Consider the following 22761-nt stretch of genomic DNA (forward strand, 5'->3'; position numbering starts at 1 on the left):
ATGCAAGAAAGCAGGCAGGTAGCACATAATCATGGTGGGTCAGGGAAATTATGTGGCCAGCCCACATTTGTGGGCAGGAAAGGACATCTGTGAGGTGTAGCCTTCTAGGCATTCCTTTGCTATCAGGGCTTTTCTGGTCAGGCAGTGTGAATGTTCTGGATGGATCATTGTAAAACACCTTCATCAGTGCCTCAAGAAAGTAAGAAATAAACACAATGGGGCAGCTTGGGTGGCTCAGCGGTTTAGCGCCACCTTCGGCCCAGGTTGTGATGCTGGAGACCTGGGATCCAGTCCCATGTCAGCTCCCTGCATGGAGCCTGCTTCTCCCTCTCCCTCTGCCTGTGTGTGTCACTGCCTCTCTCTCTCATGAATAAATAAATAAAATCTGGGGATCCCTGGGTGGCTCAGCGGTTTGTCGCCTGCCTTTGGCAGGGCGCAATTCTGGAGTCCTGGGATCAAGTCCCATGTCGGGCTCCTGGCATGGAGCCCGCTTCTCCCTCTGCCTGTGTCTCTGCCTCTCTCTCTCTCTCTATGTCTATCATGAATAAATAAATAAAATCTTTTATAAATAAATAAATAAATAAATAAATAAATAAATAAATAAATAAATATCTTTAAAAAAAGAAACACAATGGGTTTTATTTTTTTTCCACAATGAGTTTTATTTTAATTAAAACCCATTGTGGAAAAAAAATAAAACCCATTGTGTTTCTTTTTTTAAAGATTTTATTTATTTATTCACGAGAGACACAGAGACAGGCAGAATTCAGAGAAGCAGGGAGCCTGACGTGGGACTCGATCCGCGTCTCCAGGATCAGGCTGGGCTGAAGGCGGCGCTAAACCGCTGAGCCACCCAGGCTGCCCCAAAATATGAGTTATGTTAAGCAGTCTTATCTAGTTCTGGTTTTAACTGTTGGGGTCTGTAGTTGAGCAAGAAGTTTTTCCAACAGAGGAATGAAAAAAGTGACTTAACCTTCATCGTCTTAGATCTAAGAATAGTGTTGTTTTCTCCTCCAGTAAACATTATCTTTTACTAAATGCAACATTTTATTTGCTCAAGCCTTAATATAGTTATTTTTTGATAGTTTATTTATAGAATAGCCTAAAGTGATGTCTCAGACACAAAGGTGGTTAGCCAATAACATATTGAATCTTAGTAAATTAGTAGATATAGATCAATGACCAGCACTGTGCTGCTGGCAAAAGAAGCATTATGCCCACCCTCAAAGAGGAAACCTGTTAGAAGTTGAGCACAGTGAACAGTACAAAACAGCGGGTAATTTAATACCGAGTTTTTTTAAAGCGTAGGTATAAAGAAAGGAAGAAAAGTGAATATCAGTTGTAAAACAGAGCAGTTAGGATTGTTCTAAAACTGTCAAGGTAAAAATATTCACGCCAGCTAAAACTGTGTTCTGTACCAAGAAGCATAAGAATAGGCCTTTAAATACTCTATAGGAAGAGGTGCACCAAATACACATTTTGGCCCAATACCAGTGACCAAATACTAAAATCAGTACTTGCCTATGGCTAAAACTAAATAGAACCAACATCAAACAAACTTCTGGAGTGAAAGACTCATTTCATCCAATAAATATGGATGGTTTATTGTTGACAGTAGTAATAATATTTTAAAAGTTTAAAATTATAATACAGAAATAATTACTTGACATTGTTTTACCTGTTAGATTTGAAGTCACTGTACTATATATCAGTAATATCAAATAACCATTCACTTTCAACTAACACATTTAAAAAATCACTGATCTTTTTGTGTGCCACAAAGTGATTCAGGAAACCGTTTTTTAATAAAATATGTACTAGAAGGATCTAGGATTGATAGTTTAGACAAATCTCAAATTCACCTTCATCTTCTGAAAAGGATCATTTGTACCACTTTATGTTTAAATATTTAGCCTTTGTAGACTCAAGAATACAGGAGTTGTTTTAAGACATTCTTGTAGGGTCTTTGGTTGTGAAGTTGGACTAAACAGAATGTGTTTGGGGTGTCTCAATTTATTTTTAACATTTTTATCATTTTGATTAAATTGTATTGAGATTATTGCATACCTATTTACATAATGTAGATATTTTTTCAACTCAGGATATTTTGAAGTGACATTGTGTCATCATCACAAGATTCTAAGAATTCCCCAGTAGGCCATTTTCTTGAAAGATTTATAACAAATGACAATAAATAAGTAAAATTTAAATGGAGCTCTTAAAGCTGTTAAAGAACAAAAATTCAGTCAAGTCAGTTTTTAAAGATCTAATTGGCTTTATTCAGTAATTAATGAATTAGGCAACATTTTCATCTAACATCTAGGAGAATGCTTGGAAGGGTTGTACAAAATAGAAGGTATTTATTTGTAGGCAGAAATGGGACTGGACAAGGAAGTTATGAGAAAAAAAAGAAAAAAATGTTTCAAGCAAGGTTACCTTCCCTTAGAGGAAAAGGCAGGGGGTCTTACCTTGCAGATTACCTCCTTAATGGTGATCAGGAAATTCCAGACTGATGGATTTAAAACTTCACTCCTGGGAGAGGCTGAAACGACAGTTTAAATTAGGTGTTAAATCTTGGTGGGTCTTAGCATAAGGAACTCCCATTTTGGTTTGTTTTTTGTTTTGTTTTGTTTTTTTAAAGATTTTATTTACTTAGAGAGAGAGAGAGAGAGGCAGAGACACAGGCAGAGGGAGAAGCAGGCTCCAAGCAGGAAGCCAGACGTGGGACTTGATCCCCCTGGTCTCCAGGATCACACTCTGGGCGGAAGGCAACAGTGGCAAACCGCTGAGCCACCTGGGCTGCCCGGAACTTCTATTTTGGGGCTGACTGACCCCTTTTAACAGTGGTTATTTTCTTTAATGTTATAAATGCTAGTACATAATATAGTTCTGCAAAGATCAAATTACAGTAGAATCTAATCTCTATTATCTGTCTTAACATTATTTGAATATAAACATTTTTCCAAGATAAACAGCATTCTCAAGAAAGTAATCTATTTAATGTATTTACTGTTTATATTAACTGTTGATCTGTTTTGCTAAATAATTAAAAAATTTTACTAATTGTTTTATACATTAAATTAAAGGTTTTCACAGGCGTGATTGATTCCTGCAGCATTTTGTTTTTCTGACTGACAAAAGCACAGAAGGACATTTTTACTTCATCTAGAATGTTTAGATTTGAAAGTGAATATTCAGGTAATAACAGTAAATCTGAATGACAGGATTGTTCTAATTACTGAGATTGTTACCTGTATTGGATATCATGGAAACTAGGCAACCACAGATCATTGATCACATACAAATATAAGCAACCTGATGTTAATTATTTTTTAAGTCTTTAGTATCTGCAGGTTAGAGTCTGTAGCTTTAATAAAAATTGCTCAAATTGGCTTTGCTGCTTTTTAGGAAAATGTCAATTATTTAGAGTACAGAATTACCTCTGGTAGGATAACTCCTGTCTTCAAAATCTGACAGGACAACTTCAAAAGGTATATGACTATTTGGTGGCTAGAGCCACAAACAGAAATAGACTTTCTACATGAAAGTCTCTTAAAAAAAAAAAAAAGCCTTATTGATGACCGTGACTAGAGTTGAGAGATCTTTTCAATCAATACTAGCAATGGAAAAGAATTGACATAAATAACCATATCCTTCCCTTTGAAATGATAATCAATATTAGGAACTTGTAAAACAGTGATTCTTCAACCAGTTGTGCATCAGAATTACCTGGGGAGCTTTTAACAACTACAGATGCCTGGCTCCACCCCTAGTTTGGTTAGGTTGGGCCCAGACCTCAGTATTCTTTAAAAGCCCCCAAGGTGATTCTAATGTGCAGCCAGAGTTCAGAGCCTATTAGAACATACACATAAAGCAGCTTTTTCAGCTCTTTGAAGAATCTTTCCCCTGTGAATAGAGCTGTCCTTTCCACTGAATTGAATCACAGTCATTTATCCAGAATGTTACTTTGATTTACCTGCCATAGGAGTTCCATCAGAAGTTGCTTGGTAAAGATTCACTGTCATCAGTTTGGGTCAAGGTATTTTTTTAAAAAAATATTTTTTTTAAATTTATTTATTCATGAAAGACAGAGAGAGAGGGGGAGAGAGGCAAAGACACGGGCAAAGGGAGAAGCAGGCTCCATGCAGGGAGCCTAATGTGGGACTCGATCCTGGGACTCCAGGATCATGCCCTGGGCTGAAGGCAGATGCCAAACCACTGAGCCACCCAGAGATCCCTCAAGATATTTTTCTAATTCTGATTTGAATTAAAATTATATTTTGACACAAGAAGATCTTCTGTTTATCCCAGTGCCTAGAAGAGTAGTATAGAGCAGGCACTCAGTACATATTTTGCTGGATGAGTAAATGAATTTAAATTTGTCTTAACTTTGGGAAATTTGAGTATAGTAGAAAAATAATTTCTTAAAAAAAAAGAAAAGGAAAAGGAATTTTTTTAACTTTTTCCACATTTTGTTTTACATGCTTACCCTTTGACCTTTTCTGATTGTGTGCTAGACTCTGTTTTAGTTGCTACAAAGCAGTGAACAAAACTGACAAAAATTCCTTCATTCATGGAACTATTCTAATACAAAGGAAATGTAAAATTTTTAAAACAATATATGCATTATCATTATGTGATGATATTTCCTTTCCCCTTTCTCAATTCATTCTCTTCATTTTCTCCTTAAAAGCTGGGAAAGGGATTGGTACTAAAGAGGGAGGTAGTTGTGCTTTTTTATCTGTGACCAGATAGGCTGGTCAGGGAAGACCTCATGGAGATGATGCCATTTGTAGAAAAGATCTAAAAGTTAGTGAGAGAGCAAGTCATGTTGTTTTCTGAGAAACTATACTGGGTACAGCAGGCATGGTGTAGTCATAAAATATTAGGGATGCTAGTGAAGCTGAAGAAATGAGCAGATGCAAAGGTACAAAAAGATATGGTAAGAGAAGTACAGGGCGAGGAGTAGGTTTGGTATAGATTATATAGGCCTTATAGCTATGTTCATTTTTCACTTTTACTCCAAGTGAGATGGAGAGCATTTGATTGATTTGGAACAGAAGAAAGACGTGATCTGACATACATTTTTAACAATGTCACTCTGCTAATTTGAGAATTACAGTAGATGGGCAGAGGCAGGAAGACCATTTAGAATGCTGTCTTGGTAATCAGGCAAGAAATGATGGTGGACCAAGGTGAAAGCAGTGGAGGTAAGAAGTAATCAAATTCTGTTTTGACGGTAATATCATCAGGATTTGATGACCAGTTGGACATGGGACATCAAGAGAGCCAAGGTTAACCACAAGATTTTTGATCTGACCAACTGGATTCTGTAAGGATTGTGTGGCCATTCACTGAGGTGGACCTATCTGCAGGATGACCTGGTTTTGGGAAAAGATGAAGAGCTCAATTTTGGCTGTACTAAGTTTTAAGATGACCATTATGTATTCAAGTGGAAATACATATCAAGGAAACCATTAGATCTAGAAGTCTGGAATTCAAGGAAAAGGCCCAGGCTAGAGATCATAAATATGAAAGCTGTCAGCACATAGTTATCTAATATTTACAGCTATGAAATTGGATAACAGCACCAAGGAAATGCGTATATATAGAGGAAAAGAGAGACCCAAGGGCAGAGGCCATGGATTTATCCAAAATCAGAAGGTCTAGGAAAGATTAATAGATTAAGATGGGGGCTGAGAAATGTCTATTTGGCAATATGGGTATCTTTTGTACATTTAGTTCTCATAAGAACTCCTATGAGGTGGGTAGTACCATTGTTCCTGTTTTATTGAATTTAAAAATAGTTCTTCAGCTATTGAAATGTGTTCCAAGTATGGCTAAGTGACAGATCTGAGTATCAAACCCACATGTCTGTCAGACTTTTTAACCACCATAGTATAGTACTTCCTTTTTTATGTCATCTGGGCTTTTTAAAATTTTGTAAAACATTTTAACTATGGGAAAATTCAGATTAGTATAATAAAGATACACATATTCTTCATTCAGAATTTTTTTATTTATGATAGTCACAGAGAGAGAGAGAGAGAGGCAGAGACACAGGCAGAGGGAGAAGCAGGCTCCATGCACCGGGAGCCTGACGTGGGATTCGATCCCGGGTCTCCAGGATCACGCCCTGGGCCAAAGACAGGCGCCAAACCACTGCGCCACCCAGGGATCCCCTTCATTCAGAATTAATAGATATTATTATTTTGTAATATTTGATCCAAATGTATGTATTTTAATTAAAATAAGTCACTCATTTAGAAAAAAATTAATGGAATGCCCACCTCATTCTGGGTATTTGGAATAAATAGGTGAAGAGAGGAGTTAAGATGGCAAGAGTAGTAGGGGGACCCTATGCTTGCCTCATCCCTCAAAGACAGCTAGATATCAAATCATTCTGAACAACCAAGGAATTGATCTGAAATAAATAGGTGAAAAAAAAACATACAGATTCCTGCCACAGGCAAAAACCAAAACAGATGATCAACAATAGTATGTTAGAAGGTGATAGTGGAGGGGTGCCTAGGTGGCACAGTCAGTGGAGTGTCGACTCTTGGTTTCAGCCTGGTCTGATCTCAGAGTAGTGGGATCAAGCCCCATGCTGGGCTCCAGCTGCACGTTGGGTTCTGTGCTCAGCACGGAGTCTCCTTGTGTTTCTCTCTCCCTTTCCCCCTTCCGTCCTTCACATACATACATACACACACACTCTCTCTCTCTCTATCTCTCTCTCTGAAATAAGTAAAATAAATCTTTTTTTTTTTTTAAAGGTGGTAACTGGAATAGGGGAAAAAGATATATAGCTAGCTAGGTAAGGGAGCTGGGAATTTGGGGCTGGGAAATGGAAAGAAGTTTCCTTTTTTTTTTTTTAAGATTTGAGAGAAAACATGCATGTGAATGGTGGGGAGGGGCAGAGGGAGAGAAAGGGAGAATCTCCAGCAGATTCCCCACGGAGCCTACACAGGTCTCAATCTCAGCACCCTGAGCGAAAATCAGGAGTTGGACACTTAACCAACTGAGCCACACAGGTGCCTCCAGAAGTTTCACTTTTTAATATGATGGTCCAGACAGGCCTTATTGTGAAAGTGACAAGAAAACTTAACTTGGGAAGATAGTTTCAGGCAATAGAATTGCCAATGCAAAGGCCCTGACATGAATTCCCCTTTGTTCTCTTTCACAGTCCATTCTCCTTTTCTCCCCCAGAAGCAGCTGGTAACTGTGAATTTAATAAATATCTTTCTATTCTGTGTTTTTATTCTTCTACTCATAGGTGTATCCAGAAATAATACTGAGTCTTGTCTGTTCTTGAGTTACATAAGTAATGTGATACCATACTTGCTCTCTTTCATTCAAATTATGATGAGCAAAATATGTAAGTCTAGTTCATTCATCATTTTGACAGCTCTTTAGTATTCTATAATAATGCCACAACTTATTATTTTTCCCATTACAAGCGTATTAACTATCTCTATACATATTTCTTAAACATAAGTGAGATTTTGGTTAGGGTTTATGTCTAGAAATGAAATAGTTCAGCTATTCATATGCATTTTAGCTTTATTAGATGTTGCCAAATTGTTTGCTCAATCAAGTGTGTTAAAAATACTATTTCTTCATATTCTCACCAGCCTTTGCTATTATCAATATTTTATTTTTGCCAGTGTGATGGAGTGAATTGCTTTTTATACTAGTTTTCCAGATTACTGGTTAAATTACACACTCATCCAAATGTTTCCTGGTGAATTTAAACTCTTTATTGAAATGTTGACAACCATTTCCTCCTCTGTAAATTACCTGCTCATTTCCTTTGTCTATTTGTTTATTGGTTGGGTTTTTTTAAGACAATTTTTTAAGAGCAGTTTCAGGTTTATAGCAAAATTGAGAAAAAGGTACAGAGTTTTCCTATAATACTCCTTGCCCCCACACATGCATAGCTTCTCCCATTAGCTACACTCCCAGCCAGAGTTATACATTTGTTGCAGTTGATGAACCTACATTGATAATATCATCATCACCGAGGGTCCATAGTTTACATTAGAGTTCACTCTTGGTATGATATAATCTCTGGCTTTGAATGAGTATATGACATATGTCCATCGTTATAGTATCATAGGGTATTTTCTCTGCCCTAAAGCACCTCTGTGCTCTATTTGTCTACTTCTCACTCCCACCCCCATTTCACAACTCCTGGCAACCACTGATCTTTTAATTATCTCCATAGTTTTACCTTTTCCCGAATGTCATATAGTTGGAATTACATGATTGCCAATCAGATGGTGGAGTAGGTTTAGTTTTATAAGAAAGCACCACACTCTTCCAAAGTTGCTATACCATTTTGAATTCTCATCAGCAATGAATGAGAGTTCCTCTTGCTCCACATCCCTGCTACAGAGCCAAACATTTGACCAGTGTGATAATGATGTCAATGTAGGTTCATCAGTTATAGCAAATGTATGACTCTGATGGAGGGATTTTGGTTCAGGATTTTGGCCATCGTAATTGGTGTATAGCATTATCTCACTATTGTTTTAAATTGCAGTTCTGTTATGAGATACAATGTGGAGCATCTTTTCATGTGCTTATTTGTCATTTATCTTTGATGAGATGTCTCTTATGGCATTTGGCTCATTTTTTAATTGGGCTATTTGTTTTCCTGTTGTTAAATTTTAAGTATTCTTTGTCTATTTGGCATAACAGTCCTTTATCAGATATTATTGGCTAGGCTTTTTTTCTTAATGATTTTATTATTTTTAAAGATTTTATTTATTCATGACAGAAAGCGAGAGGCAGAGACACAGGCAGAGGGAGAGCAGGCTACATGCTGGGAGCCTGACGTGGGACTCGATCCCCAGTCTCCAGGATCACACCCTAGGCCGAAGGCAGTGCTAAACCGCTGGGCCATTGGGGCTGCCCTTTTCTTACTGATTTATATCATTTTTTATTTAGAGCAATTCTTCCAGATGGTTTCTGAGAAACTAAGTTGACTACAGTGCATTTTGTTGTCATCAACTACTAAGTGATAGAGTTAATTTCTGACTTTTTAAAAATTTTTACTGAAGACTTAGTCTTACAGTTTATTAAGTCAACTCATTTCTGTAAACTATGGATTATGACATCCTTTCAGTGCCTGCTGCCAACCTACCACAAGGTAGAAAGATGCAAAAGATGAATTAAAATCAGAAATTGCTTATTACTTTGTTGGCTTTAATGAAACGTTTGACTGGGGGAAAATACAGAAAACAGTTACAGGGAACTGTGTGTATATGTGTGTATTTTAATAAACCATGCAATTTAGTTTCCCATATTGTTCCCATATTCCCATAGTATCTAACAGTACTGTTGTTATAAGTATATAGAAGTGGGGCTGCAGCACTTTCCTTTGAGATCATCCTTATCAGATACCAAAGATCAAGTCACAGTATTATACTACTGACTCCTATCAAACATATGAAGAATAGAAAATCGTGCTCTTTGATACATGATGTCAAAAATCTGATTTTATTTAAACATAGATGGTTTATGTATTTAAATATAATAGTAAACTTTATCTTCCTATTTTGCAGATTAACAAATAGAAATATTATACACAAACCTGTGGAGTGGACCTTAATTGCTATGGTGTTGCTGTCATTGTAAGTACTCTTTCAGATTTTAACTTTCAATGCTAAATGGAATTTTGATTGGGGAAAAACCAAGTTATTCATTGGTTTTATAAGCATCTTTGGAAAACGTACCTCTATTTTGTGTCTTACTTTCCTGTGTGATGAAATAACTTTCATGTAAAGTGATATGCCAATATTTTGATAAGCTTTAATTACTCTTATTATCTTTTCTTACTATCTTCTCTTCTGAGGGCCTTTTTCTTCAAAAATATTATTTGTTATCTTTTTAAAGAGGAGAACATCTCCATGTGGAATACATATGGAATAGTCCTTTAATTTAATTTTTAACAATGCATTTTTATTAGCATTTAATGACCCTCATTATTTTATAACTAGTTTTACCAATATATCTAATGGTATCTCACTTTTCTTCAAAATTTATTATCATTAACAGCTTTGGGAAAGTTTTATTTTCCAAAGTAATAAACATTTTTAAAATCAAACAGTTGTAAAGGAACTTAAAGTACAAGTTACTACACAAGCATATATAAAAATTTTACATTTAATACTCATTCACCTTTGAAGAAATCACTAGTGGTTTCAGTAGGGTTAAAACCATCTAGTAAGTGTAGTGTTTTTCAGCTTGAATTGCAAGTCTTCTTTTGAGGACCATTCATTACTGCATTACTGTTGCTACTCAGTGCTTGTTAGGTCATTGAAGCCCATAGGACACTAAATACTTACTGGACACTCACAGGTCAAGAAGTGTTATGAGCCAACCTCAAAGCATCTCTAGCCCTGCTTTCTCTTTCTTTGATATTTCTTTAGTCTGACATGTTACTCTGGCTTCACTGTCCCAAGGAAGGCTGTGCTGGGAGGCATTAGAGTAGGCTTCAATGAGCCAGCATCTGTGTCACCCAACCAGATACAACTCACATGATTCATTAAATCAGAACACAGAAAATAACTTTACTTGAATGCCATCATATAAATTTTTTATCAACCATAAGAACAAATCTTTTGTCATTTCTACTATTCAGTGTTCCAGTTGAATTGGTTATTTGTGAAACAGATCTTATTAATTTTTTAGAAAGTTCTTTCCATTTTATGAAATTTGTAAATATTTTGGTCACTGGCAAAAAAAAAAAATATATCAGTATCTCTGCTCACCCACCATATCCTATGCCTGCCAATAAACCCTCATAGATAACTGTTTAACTGTACTTCTGCAATTCATTGTACTAAAGAGGAAGTAACTTTTTTGGTTGACAAGTCACAGGCCTGGGCTAAGCAGTAATCTCAGAATCTTGCTTTCTAAGCCAGTAACTGGAAGTATTATCTTAATGAGCAGCTGTTTACTTAGGACACATGTTAGGTCCTGCTTTTTTTTACATCAAACTCTTGACACATCTTCTCCAAAATGTATAGCAAGGAACAAATAACATACAAAAAATGAAATAATAAAAAAGGCTGCCATTAAAATTTCAAATGATTATTCCACACAAAAGTAAACCTCCAGTGTTTGATTTTAATTGAGGCCCCCATATGATACAAACTATTGGAGGCTTTGCTAATCCTTTTAGGCATTTTTTGACTTCCCTAATTTTGGATATAGTATAGAGAATTCTCCTATTTTGAGGGTCAATGACCAAAAAAATAATAACCTAATTGAAGAAACAAACTGCCCACATCTTATTTGTATTGCACGTTGCACTTATGTGGTCAGTCTTGAGGTAGCAGTAAACATTAACTAGTTCCTTTTGTCATCCACCTTGAATCCTTCTCTTTCATTACACATTAACCCCTAGCTAGATCTGCCCATCTTTCTCCTAGTCCTTGGTCCTTTTGATACCTGGACAACTAAAATCCCGTCCAGTTAGGGCTCTTCTGGCTTCTTTTAAAATCCTTGGTCACTAGATAAAGCAAGTCAGCTGAAACACTTTCTTCAGTGTTTGCCTTTCAAATATTATTTTCTCATAATCCTAACTTTTGCCATTGGCGCTCCTTGCATGTTATTCCTGATCTCTTCCATTCTGCATTTACACCTTCTCTACCTTCACTAGCTGGATCTCCTTATTCTTCAGTCACCAGCTTCTAAGAGTTTTGTCTTCTGTTCCAGTATTTATTTATTTCCCCTTTTCTCAGAAAGTCCCCTTTAGCTTTTCATATTTCTTCCCCCAAAGGAATCTCTGGCTCAATTCATAAGCCCTTTGGTTATCAGCCTTGTCCTTTTATTATCCTTTTAGAGTAAATATTACTTTATGAGATGGGTATAAAGTTAAAATACTTATCTATCATGTTAAATACTAATCCCATTGACTTCTCTGAAGTATAATTATACTCTATATTTGCACCCCTCTTTCTGCCCACTTACAGTTCACAATTACTTTTTGGGGAAGGCATTTTGTCTTTGGGAGAAGAAAAATCAGGCTTGAGAGCCAGCATTGGATAAAGAATCTTAAACACAGTGAAAAATATGAAGACCTTAGACATCCAAAGAGACATAAAAAGAGAAAGGAGGTAACATACACATATTTATGCAGCAGTAACCCCACTACACAGCCTTTTAATTTATTGCCATTAAGATTGAACATAGGAATACATGGGATTATCTTTTTTAAAAAATTATTATTCTGTAATTCGGGAAACCTTTGCATCTACTCTAAAGTTTCCAGTGGAATTTTTTTAGTCATTACTTCCAGATGTTTCTGGAATTTATGTTAGAAGTGAACTTCTTATAAATTTATAGCTAGGAAAAAGATTCTGATAGGCAGTTATCGTCACTGAAGATGAGTATAAATAAGATGGTATGTTCAGTATTATTTTAACAATGGTACTGTTCTTTGTATATGAACATTATAAGGTTTTATTATTAGCACTTGTTTAATGTATAAAAGCTGTATCAAAATTCCTCTTGAGAACCACTTAAAAAAATATACATTTTGTTAGTATTTTTGCTAGGCTGGCTCCAGTCTAACTCTTGTTAGGGAAAAAACTCAATACTTTGAGCAAAACATGGTAGTCCAAAAAAATAAAAGAGGACTGGTTCTTGAATTTCCACATCTGTATTATTAAAAGTAAAAATAAGGTTTTTCTGTATCAAATCATCTTTTCCTCATAACTTCCCTTGCAGTTTCACAGATGTATTAACATTAGAAAAATTTAAACCACAATGTATAATCTGTCATTTATACTGATAGGAATTTTATTCTCATAAAATCTCAGGAAGGAATTGATCAAATTGAATCATACACTTCTTTGTGCACCCTATGAAATACATCTATCTATATATAAAAATACCTATTTTATATATATCATGACCTATTCCCATTTCATTTACATTTCTCCATATGATTTGAATGCCCAGTGTGACTGCAACATTTATGGATATTTATACTTTGTACTCAGACCTTAAATAGCTACCAAGGGCACACAAAAAGACCTTTTAAATCAGAGCCTAAACAGTATACATTTATTTAACAGTGAAGGAATTTCCCTTTAGTCCTTTCATGTTTATTTAATTAATGTTGTAATTAGCAAAGACTCTGAAGAATTCCTTATGTAAAACATCTGTAATACTGATAATTGACCCAAAATTTTTTTGTTTTTTTTTAAGGATTTTATTTATTTGGGGTGGCAGTGGTTGGGGGGAGAGGGAGAAGCAGATTTCCCATTGAACAGAGAACCTGACTCAACTCCATCCCAGGACCTCAAGATCGTGACCTGAGCTGAAGGCAGACATTAAATCAACTGAGCCACCCATGAGCCCCTTTTTTTGTTTTTTAATAAATCATTAGAAATGCAGTAAGGTAGCCTGGCAATTGGTGTTATTGCTTAAACACTTGCTTATAGTAATTTTTTAGCTTAGTTGAACTTTGTCAGACTTTACTCTTACATACTATATGTTGAAAATACAGAGTTGAATCTGATTTGCCCACAAAGTAATGCTCTAATATTAGCCTCTTTCCATAGTCTTGATGCCTGATTTTTCATAAAGATGTGTATAAATATATAGACAGTCTGCTATAAATACGTTAGTGCCTGTATACTGTGTAAAGCTAATGTATTTATATAATTTTTATGTTTATATACCAAATTAGCAAGCATAATTTTTACATTTTGTGATGCCTCCTTATAGTGTATCATATTTGTTTACATATTCCTCATAATTCTCATCCTACTCCTAATGTAGGAAAAGCAAAAACTATAGAATTACTTTTCATCATAGTACTCAGTAGTTTCCTTGAGAATATTTTGACTGGTATTCTGAGAAGATTTTCTAGCCATAGAACATCCCCATTGGCTTGATCCCTTTGCTCTTAGTCTCCTTTGACCTCTTATTATACTTCATCCTGTAACACGGGAAGGGATTATGTAGATGTTGACTAAAAGCTGGAAACCTAGAGAAAGGTCCAGACTAGCAGCCAAAGAGAAGCCATATAGAAGGCTAGGGAGAAGCAGATTAACTGGCCTAATTTACTTTATGTACAACCCACATGCCAGAACTGGGATTTCCTCATTGACTTTTTGTTATTTAAAATGTTAACTTGGGGGATCCCTGGGTGGCACAGCGGTTTGGCGCCTGCCTTTGGCCCAGGGTGTGATCCTGGAGACCCGGGATCGAATCCCACGTCAGGCTCCCGGTGCATGGAGCCTGCTTCTCCCTCTGCCTGTGTCTCTGCCTCTCCCTCTCTCTCTCTCTGTGACTATCATAAATAATAAATAAAATAAAATAAAAAAATTTAAAACGTTAACTTGGGCAGCCCGGGGTGTGATCCTGGAGACCCCAGATCGAGTCCCATATTGGGCCCCCTGCATGGAGCCTGCTTCTCCCTCTGCCTGTGTGTCTACCTCTGTCTCTCTCTCTCTGAATAATTAAAAAAAGGGGAGGGGGGATCCCTGGGTAGCTCAGCGGTTTGACGCCTGCCTTTGGCCCAGGGTGCGATCCTGGAGTCCGGGGATCGAGTCCGGCGTCGGGCTCCCGCATGGAGCCTGCTTCTTCCTCTGTCTGTGTCTCTGTCTGTCTCTCTCTCTATGTCTATCATGAATAAATGTAACAAAAAAAATAAAAAATCTTTAAAAAAAAAAAAAGAAAACCTTAACTTTTCCACGTTAACCTTTGTAAATAGCCAGTGCTTTGCATTATGATAATTTGTGGTTAACTGTAGCATAGGAATTGAGTGTCTTATAGTGGGTCACCTTGGAGAGGGGTAAGTGTCGTTTCATGGGAATGATTGGATTATCTAATGAAGGAGATGAATACTTAGAAGAGAAGGAAGGGAGTGACTTGTAGTTTAACATGGATATACTCTATTCCTAGTTTTACGCCCTTGATGTTCTCTAATGGAAAGCTTTCAAGATCATCTCACAAAATGTCTGCTTTCATTTTATTTATCTGAACTATTTCCAGTGAACTGTGGCCCACTTCCTTGGCAGAGACCATGCAATAGTTGATTCCCCCTAAAAGCTTTCAGTATACCCGTCGTTTAGGGAGTAGCATGTTAAGTCCTGAAAAATGGTATTTATACAAGCTTAACTTGACCATGATCACTGAACAAAAGCCTTCACTGGATATGGGCAGCCACTTTAGGTAACCATCATACAGATAGACACTCAGGAGAGTCAGTTCCCTAGGGTACCAGGCATGAATAGAAAAATGTGACTAAGGCTGTTTGCCTCAGCAGATTGTTTTTTTTTTTAGCCCATTCATCACTAATTTTTTTTAGAGAAGTTTGTAAGCATACCATGAAAAATAAGAGAAGGTTCCTTAGAAATTTATTGGTTTTCAGAAGCATTCTAAGGCCTTTCTTCTAACATTCCCAATTTGGTTCTGAGTAGTCTTGAGACCATAATGGAAGATCATTGAAATTTTTATTGAGATGTAAATTCACATAACATGAAATTCACCATTTTAAAGTGGACCATTCACTAGTTTTTAGTATATTCACTATATTTTTTTTTAAATCTTTTTTTTTTAATTTTTTTTATTTATTTATGATAGTCACAGAGAGAGAGAGAGAGAGGCAGAGACACAGGCAGAGGGAGAAGCAGGCTCCATGCACCGGGAGCCTGACGTGGGATTCGATCCCGGGTCTCCAGGATCGCGCCCTGGGCCAAAGGCAGGCGCCAAACCGCTGCGCCACCCAGGAATCCCCTATTCACTATATTTTGCAACTCTCACCACTGTCTGATTTCAGAACATTACCATCACCCTAAAAAAGAAACCTCATATCTGTTAGCTTAGTCCCAATTTCCTCTTCTTTCATTCCCTGGCAACCACTAATCTAATCTACTTTCTATCTCTATGAATTTACCTATTTTGAATATTTCATACAGGTGGGATTATATAATGGCCTTTTGTGTCAGGTATATTTCACTTAACATGTTTCAAAGTTCATTAATGTTGTAGCATATAACTACTTCATTCCTTTTTATGTCTGAGTAACATTTCATTTTGTGGATATACCACATTTTATTTATCCATTAATCAACTGTTGAACATTTAGGTTGTTTCTACTTGTTGGCTCTTATGAACATTCGTGTACAAGTTTTGATGTGAATATGTTTCAGTTCTCTTACACATACCGAAAAGTAGGGTTACCATATGATGTTAACACTGTTTAATCTTTTGAGAAACTGCCAGCCTTTTTTCCAAGGTGGCTCACTATTTTAAATTTCCATTGGCCAAAACTACAATGAGATACCACCTCACACCAGTGAGAATAGGGAAAATTAACAAGGCAGGAAACAACAAATGTTGGAGAGGATGTGGAGAAAGGGGAATCTTATTGCACTGTTGGTGGGAATGTGAACTGGTGCAGCCACCCTGGAAAACTGTGTGGAGGTTCCTCAAAGAGTTAAAAATAGATCTGCCCTACAACCCAGCAATTGCACTGCTGGGGATTTACCCCAAAGATACAGATGCAGTGAAACGCCGGGACACCTGCACCCCCGATGTTTATAGCAGCAATGTCCATAGTAGCCAAACTGTGGAAGGAGCCTTGGTGTCCATTGAAAGATGAATGGATAAAGAAGATGTGGTTTATGTATACAATGGAATATTACTCAGTCATTAGAAACGACAAATACCCACCATTTGCTTCAATGTGGATGGAAGTGGAGGGTATTATGCTGAGTGAAATAAGTCAATCGAAGAAGGACAAACATTATACGGTCTCATTCATTTGGGGAATATAAAGAATAGTGAAAGGGAATAAAGGGGAAAGGAGAAAAAATGGGTAAGAAATATCAGAAAGAGAGACAGAACATGAGAGACTCCTAAATCTGGGAAACAAAGGGTGGTGGAAAGGGAGGTGGGCGGGGGGTGGGGGTGACTGGGTGACGGGCACTAAGGGGGGCACTTGAGGGGATGAGCACTGGGTGTTATGCTATGTGTTGGCAAATTGAACAACAATTAAAAAAAAAAATTTCCACTGGCAATTTCCCTATGAGGGCTCCATAGATTGAACAGTAGAGATTTTCTCATATTCAGTAGTCATGTTGGAGACTTATATTTGCAGTTTTTCTAAAACTTAAATATGCCTTTTATGAGTGATTTTAGACCTTCATGGGCCTGTAATATCAATCTGTTATGTTCTAGGAATTTCTCCTTAATATGCAAAATGACTGCCTGTGACCCCCCTGCCCTTTCAGAAAGACCATAGTATTGAGTTATAAGACCATATAAATTGAATGTCTGAAACATAACAGGTGTTATTTTCTTGGATTTCTAAATATCCATAAAATTCCTCTTTTTGTTTGTTTTTTCCTTGTGTAAATCTTGGATCTATTTATCTTATGTTAACTATCACAGTACCATTGTCATTGTGAAGTTTAAGTATTTGTTTACTGAGTATTAATAGTTAGATTATTTCTAACCACCACCACCCCATACTTACTGCTGAGAGTTTACATACGAAAAATATATTTTTAAATTGAAGTAGCTTTACTCTGGGAATCCAGATATTTTTCTAAAGAAAAAATAGTATTTAAATTTTTAACCAAAGCCAGTGGTTTTTTTTCCCCTCAGAATTCCTTGTATTTTTGATAATTTTATAATGTTAGTGTTTTTAACTACAAGTAACTGAGAGTCCTCAACTTCAGGCCACAGTACATCTTAAAGTCACCAAGGATCCTCAGCAAAAAGATTTTCCCTTTAGCTTCCTCATTCCAAGCAGCAGCAGTGGCAGCATTGGTGAATGCAGGTAACAAGTAGCACTTGGCCCTTGCTAGTCACAGCCTCAATTTGAGGAGACAGTCTCTCTATCTGCCAGTGACATTTTCACATCCTGACTGAGCTCACTGAAAGGACAGGCCTGGGGAGGTTAGGAAGCTAGAGGCTTAAGGGCTTTGTCATACCCAGCTTCAGGGTTCTGCACCCTAAGAGTGAGATGATGGTTTATATGGACACCACTGGTTAGTTCCATTTCCATTTCAGTGCTAGAGCAATGACAAAAATAGTTGGAGCCACTATCAACAATTATGAAGAAACGATTATGTTTCTTCAACAATTACGAAGCAACAATTATGAAGAAAAGCTTTTCCAACACTCCTCTACAAAGCTGCTCTTAGATCTGTCACAAGCAGGATTTAGATATAAAGTTTAAAGTCACTACAGCCCAGCCCTTTAAACAAACCTTGTGTAATATATCAGTACAAAGTGAGTTACAAAGAACTTGTTTGCTTTGAATTAGAAATATCAATGAAAAGCATCCCTGCTTCCTTATTAATAGGTAATCCTAAAGCACTAAATACAAACATTATCAGGGCATAAACCATCTGTTATAAGAAAAACATTTTTTTTATTTGGCTAGCATAGTCTTTTATAATCAAAGTTTTTATCTCCATTTCCTAGATAATAGTTATGAAGTAGGAAGCCCATAATGACATACTTCTTCATGCTACTTTCTTTTCTACTTTATTTTTCTTAGAAATCCTTAATAGTGATAGCCTCATATGCCTCTTGATTTTGAGACTTTAGCTTTGTGCCTAGGATAAAACTAAATGCAATTTAAGTGCATGTAAATAATTTTTATTAATCATTACAATATTTTTATTAAATGTAATTCCCTTACCATCTAAACCACCATTAGCATGCAAGAGCCTCTTAAAACCCTAAATTCAGTCTTATTCTGGATTACATCTTGTTTTTTTCCTTTGCAATGGTACTATATCCTTGCACAAGTTTCTTAACCTCATTTTGCATTATTTTCTTGTTGGTAAAATGAGTGGTTAGACTATATATCCAAGTTAACTTAGTGTGATTTCAACTGTGAGATGTTATATATAAAGAAGTTATTTGAACGCAATATGTAAAAGGCTACTGACAATGAGAATGAGTATACTTAGCATAGAGAACAATTTAATTTTGTTGATAAAGAACCATGATGACTCTGCCCAAGTATTATTACTTAGTTATCTTAGTCATTAAGCTTGGCAAAGAAATGTATTGAATGATACAGCTAATCACTCTGTGGAAAGATTAGAGTACTCATTTAAGTCAAAGGAACACTCCTTTAAGATTCCTTTACTCTTTCTACTACAGACTGACATTATATTAGCTGACATTATGTTGCTCTCCACAAAGAGGAGGAACCTGCTCTGGATGCAAAAGGAAACAGTGGAGTGATTTAGTACCTCAGCATTCTACTTACAGTGGTGAAGAGCAAAATAAAATGTTCATTGATTTTTTTTAATGGAAAAATACGTTTTAAAACTATTTTTGCTTATTACAGAATCCTCACTACAATCTGTGGACGTTTTTTCCCTCTTCTGTTTTATTCTTTACATTTTATTCTGGGAATAGGGATGTCCAGAAAGTTGCTCATATGAATTATAGATTCTTTGTTCAGATCACATTAAAGGAAATTTTAAAGTGGTTCTAGAATAGTGTTTTCCTTTTTTTTTTTCATTCATTGATGAGAAGATCTCAAGTGTTCGTTGATAAATCTTCTTTAAACTAGGTATGGTAAGGCAACCTGAGTTTCTTCTCTGAGATAGTATCATCTTGTTGTTAGCTAAAGGATTGATAAGTACCTGAGTTATAGCTCTGATTTTTCTTCTAAAGAGTTGGTTTAGTATTTTTTTTTATGTCTCTAATCCATGCCATGAAAATCAACATAAGTAGATCTATATATGCCAGAAAGGGAAATGAGACCACTCTGTTAAATCAGAATAGAAGCTGGCATCTACACAATAATTGAGAAGGTTCTAAATACTTAGAAACCTGACTTTAAAGATAGACAACAAATGTGTATTGAGCAGCTTCTACTGGTAAGACTGTATCTTAGGCACTGTGCAGGACACAAAGGTTAAACAAAGCCTCTGCACTCAAAGACTTTACAGTCTGCTGGATGTTGTAGAAAGGGAGAGATGAATATGTGCACAGGTAACTACAGTAAAAAGTTAAATATATCAAGTGGCAAAAACACAGACTGTTGGGAGTTGCAAAGAAGCAAAAGATCTCAACTAGAAAGATGATTTAAAAAAAAAAAAAGTTTCACAGAAGTGGGGTTTGTGATGAGCCCAAAGGATAGAAAGGGTTTCAAGAAATAGGAATGAAAGGATGAGGGCATTGTAGGAAGTACCTGTGGCATGGACAAAAGCAAAAAGAAACGATGTTGGAAAGTTGGGTCTGCTGTAGAGTAAGATCCATTTGTGGCAGATAAACTTACTTCAGTGGACAGTGAAAGTCATTTAAGTTTTGAGCAGAGTACTGTCATGAAACCTGTGCTTTAGCTCTGATCCTGTCTTCCATGTGTTCTTCAAAAGCTTCTAACTGCTCTCAGAGAAAAACCTCTTATTGTGGCCTGTGTGGCCCTGCATAGTTATAGCCCCTTCTTCTCCAGCCTCCTCTCTCCTACCACCCTACCTTGTTTCCTTTCCCAGAACACTGACCTTCTCTCAGCCTTTCTCATCACACTCTCACCATAGGACATTGGTTGTTTCCTCTGTCCAAAATACCCTTCCTTCCTCTCTTCCTTTGGTTAATTCCCCTTCATTTTTTAGAACCTAAGGAAACTTCCTCAAGAAATTTTTCTTAACTTCCCTGACTAAAATACATATCTTTATAAATAGGCTTTTGTAATACTGTGCACTTATCTTTCCTATACTTGTCTTGTTTTCTGTTTTATATTTAATTGTATTATTACTTGATTAATGTCTGCCTCTCTCATTCAATTTGAAAATTTTAGGGGCTGGTTCTTTATCTGATTTTATTCTCCATCATATACCCAGCACTTAGTATTGTGCCTAATTATAAATTTACAATAAATATCTGGCAATGAATGAATGAATGATTAATCACGAAACTGTCCTTTCTCTTTGTTGACTCCTTCCCTCCTGCCTCCAATTGCTTATTCATCTTTGAAGTTTCAAAAACAAATGGAGGGACATATGGGTGGCTCACCCATTGTCTGCCTTAGACTCAGGGCATGATCCCAAGTCCAGGATCATTCCCGCATCAAGCTCCCTGCAAAGAGCCTGCTCCTCCCTCTGCCTATGTCTCGGCCCCTATCATGAATAGATAAATAAAATCTTTAAAAAAAAAAAAAAAAAAAAAAACCTGTCCTTTGTCCTTAATCTCACTGACCCCCTCAGACTATACATCCATTCACTTAACAAACTTCTTAAAAAACTAGTCTGCTGTCAGTAATTCCAGTGCTTTTCATTAATCTCTTGCATTCTTATTCTTGCCCACACCATTTATGAAATTGATTTCTCAGAGATTCCAGCAGTGATAACCTCATTGACCAAAGAGCAATGAGGTAGTGAACTAAAATGATTACAACAAAAACTAAATGGGAGAGACCGATGATAAGAGACATGATAGCTCCAGAATTTACAAGGTTTAGCAATGTGTGTGTGTGTTGGGGGTGGATAGGGAATAATAAATGATTTCAAAATACAGGCACACTTCATTTGATTATGCTTTACATATTGCTCTTTGAGGGTAATTGCATTTTTTACAGATTTAAGGTTTGTGCACTGAGTAAGTCTATCAGCGTATTTTCCAACAGCATTTGCTCACTTCGGGTCTCTGGCACATCTTGGTAATTTTTGCAATATTTGAACTTTATTATTATTATTATATTATGATCTGTGATCAGTGATCACAACTCACTGAAAACGCAGGTGATAGCATTTTAAATTCTTTTTAATTTTTTTAAAAGATTTTATTTATTTATTCATGAAAGACACAGAGAAGCAGAGACACAGGCAGAGGGAGAAGCAGGCTCCTCACAGGGAGCCTGATGCAGGACTTGATCCATGGACCTGGGATCATGCCCTGAGCCAAAGGCAGACGCTCAACCGCTGAGCCACTCAGGCATCCCTAAATTATTTTTTGATTAAGGTGTATTCTTTTTTAATAGACTACAGCATAGTGTAAACCTGACTTTTATATGTACTAGGAAACCAAAAAATTCATTCAACTTTATTATGATACTTTACTGCAGTGGTCTGGAACAAAACCCCTAATACCCCACATTATGACTGTATTAAGATAGATGACTAGGAAAATAGTGGTTCCTTTAGGGAAATGGGGTAGGAGGAACTAATTTTAAGAGATGGTGCATTTGGTTTAGTGCTCTATAAGCACAGAGGCTATTCCTGTTCAGGAATAGGAAAGGTTTCAGGCAAATTATCCACTTGGGTGGTTTACCAGTAGGTAGTTGAATTGGAATTAAAGAATGGTAAGGGGGCTGCCCATGTCTAATGCCCAGACTCAGCCACCACTCAGCCCAGAATCAGGACAGCACCCCATTGTGGACCCTGAATGCCATCAGGAAGGCATTAATGCCCAGGGGCCATGATCCAGCTTGTTGGAAGGAAACTTAGGGACATCTGTAAGGAAGGACCTGAGGAGCAGTAAAGGAAGACATTGTAGATCCTTTGGAGCCAAGGATTGGGACTGACTTGCAAGACCTCCACCAACTAGTGGTTTCCATAGCACACTCCTTTGCCAAGATTTTGGTGAATAGTCTTTGACTATGCATTTTTTTCTTGGACATTGTTTTACTTGTTATCATGTCTGTGCTTGCTGGATGCTTTTTCTTGCTCCATAAATGGGCACATTTATCGAGTTCACTCCTCTAACTTTGAAGTAGAAAGAAAATAGCCTGTTCAGGAGACTTAGGCACAATTGAGACCCAAGCCT

At 36.7% G+C, this 22761-nt stretch overlaps 1 protein-coding gene across 4 annotated transcripts in view; it reads left to right on the forward strand.

Moving 5' to 3' along the window:
• RPAP2 (RNA polymerase II associated protein 2) overlaps positions 1-22761 on the forward strand; it is an 83109-nt gene that overhangs the window by 34765 nt on the left and 25583 nt on the right. For 3 of the 4 annotated variants that reach the window (XR_008666460.1, XM_055340923.1, XM_055340924.1), the window contains one exon: positions 9567-9635. Coding sequence is in view for 2 of the 4 variants with exons in the window: in XM_055340923.1 (XP_055196898.1) it covers positions 9567-9635 (69 nt within the window). In the remaining 2 variants the exon portion in view is untranslated. Of the gene's footprint in view, positions 1-9566; positions 9636-11981; positions 12126-22761 lie in introns of all 4 variants that reach the window. The other variant, XR_008666459.1, reaches the window with a different exon arrangement.

The sequence above is a fragment of the Nyctereutes procyonoides genome, unplaced genomic scaffold (genome assembly GCF_905146905.1).
Source record: "Nyctereutes procyonoides isolate TBG_1078 unplaced genomic scaffold, NYPRO_anot_genome, whole genome shotgun sequence".
Classification (NCBI taxonomy): Eukaryota; Metazoa; Chordata; class Mammalia; order Carnivora; family Canidae; genus Nyctereutes; species Nyctereutes procyonoides.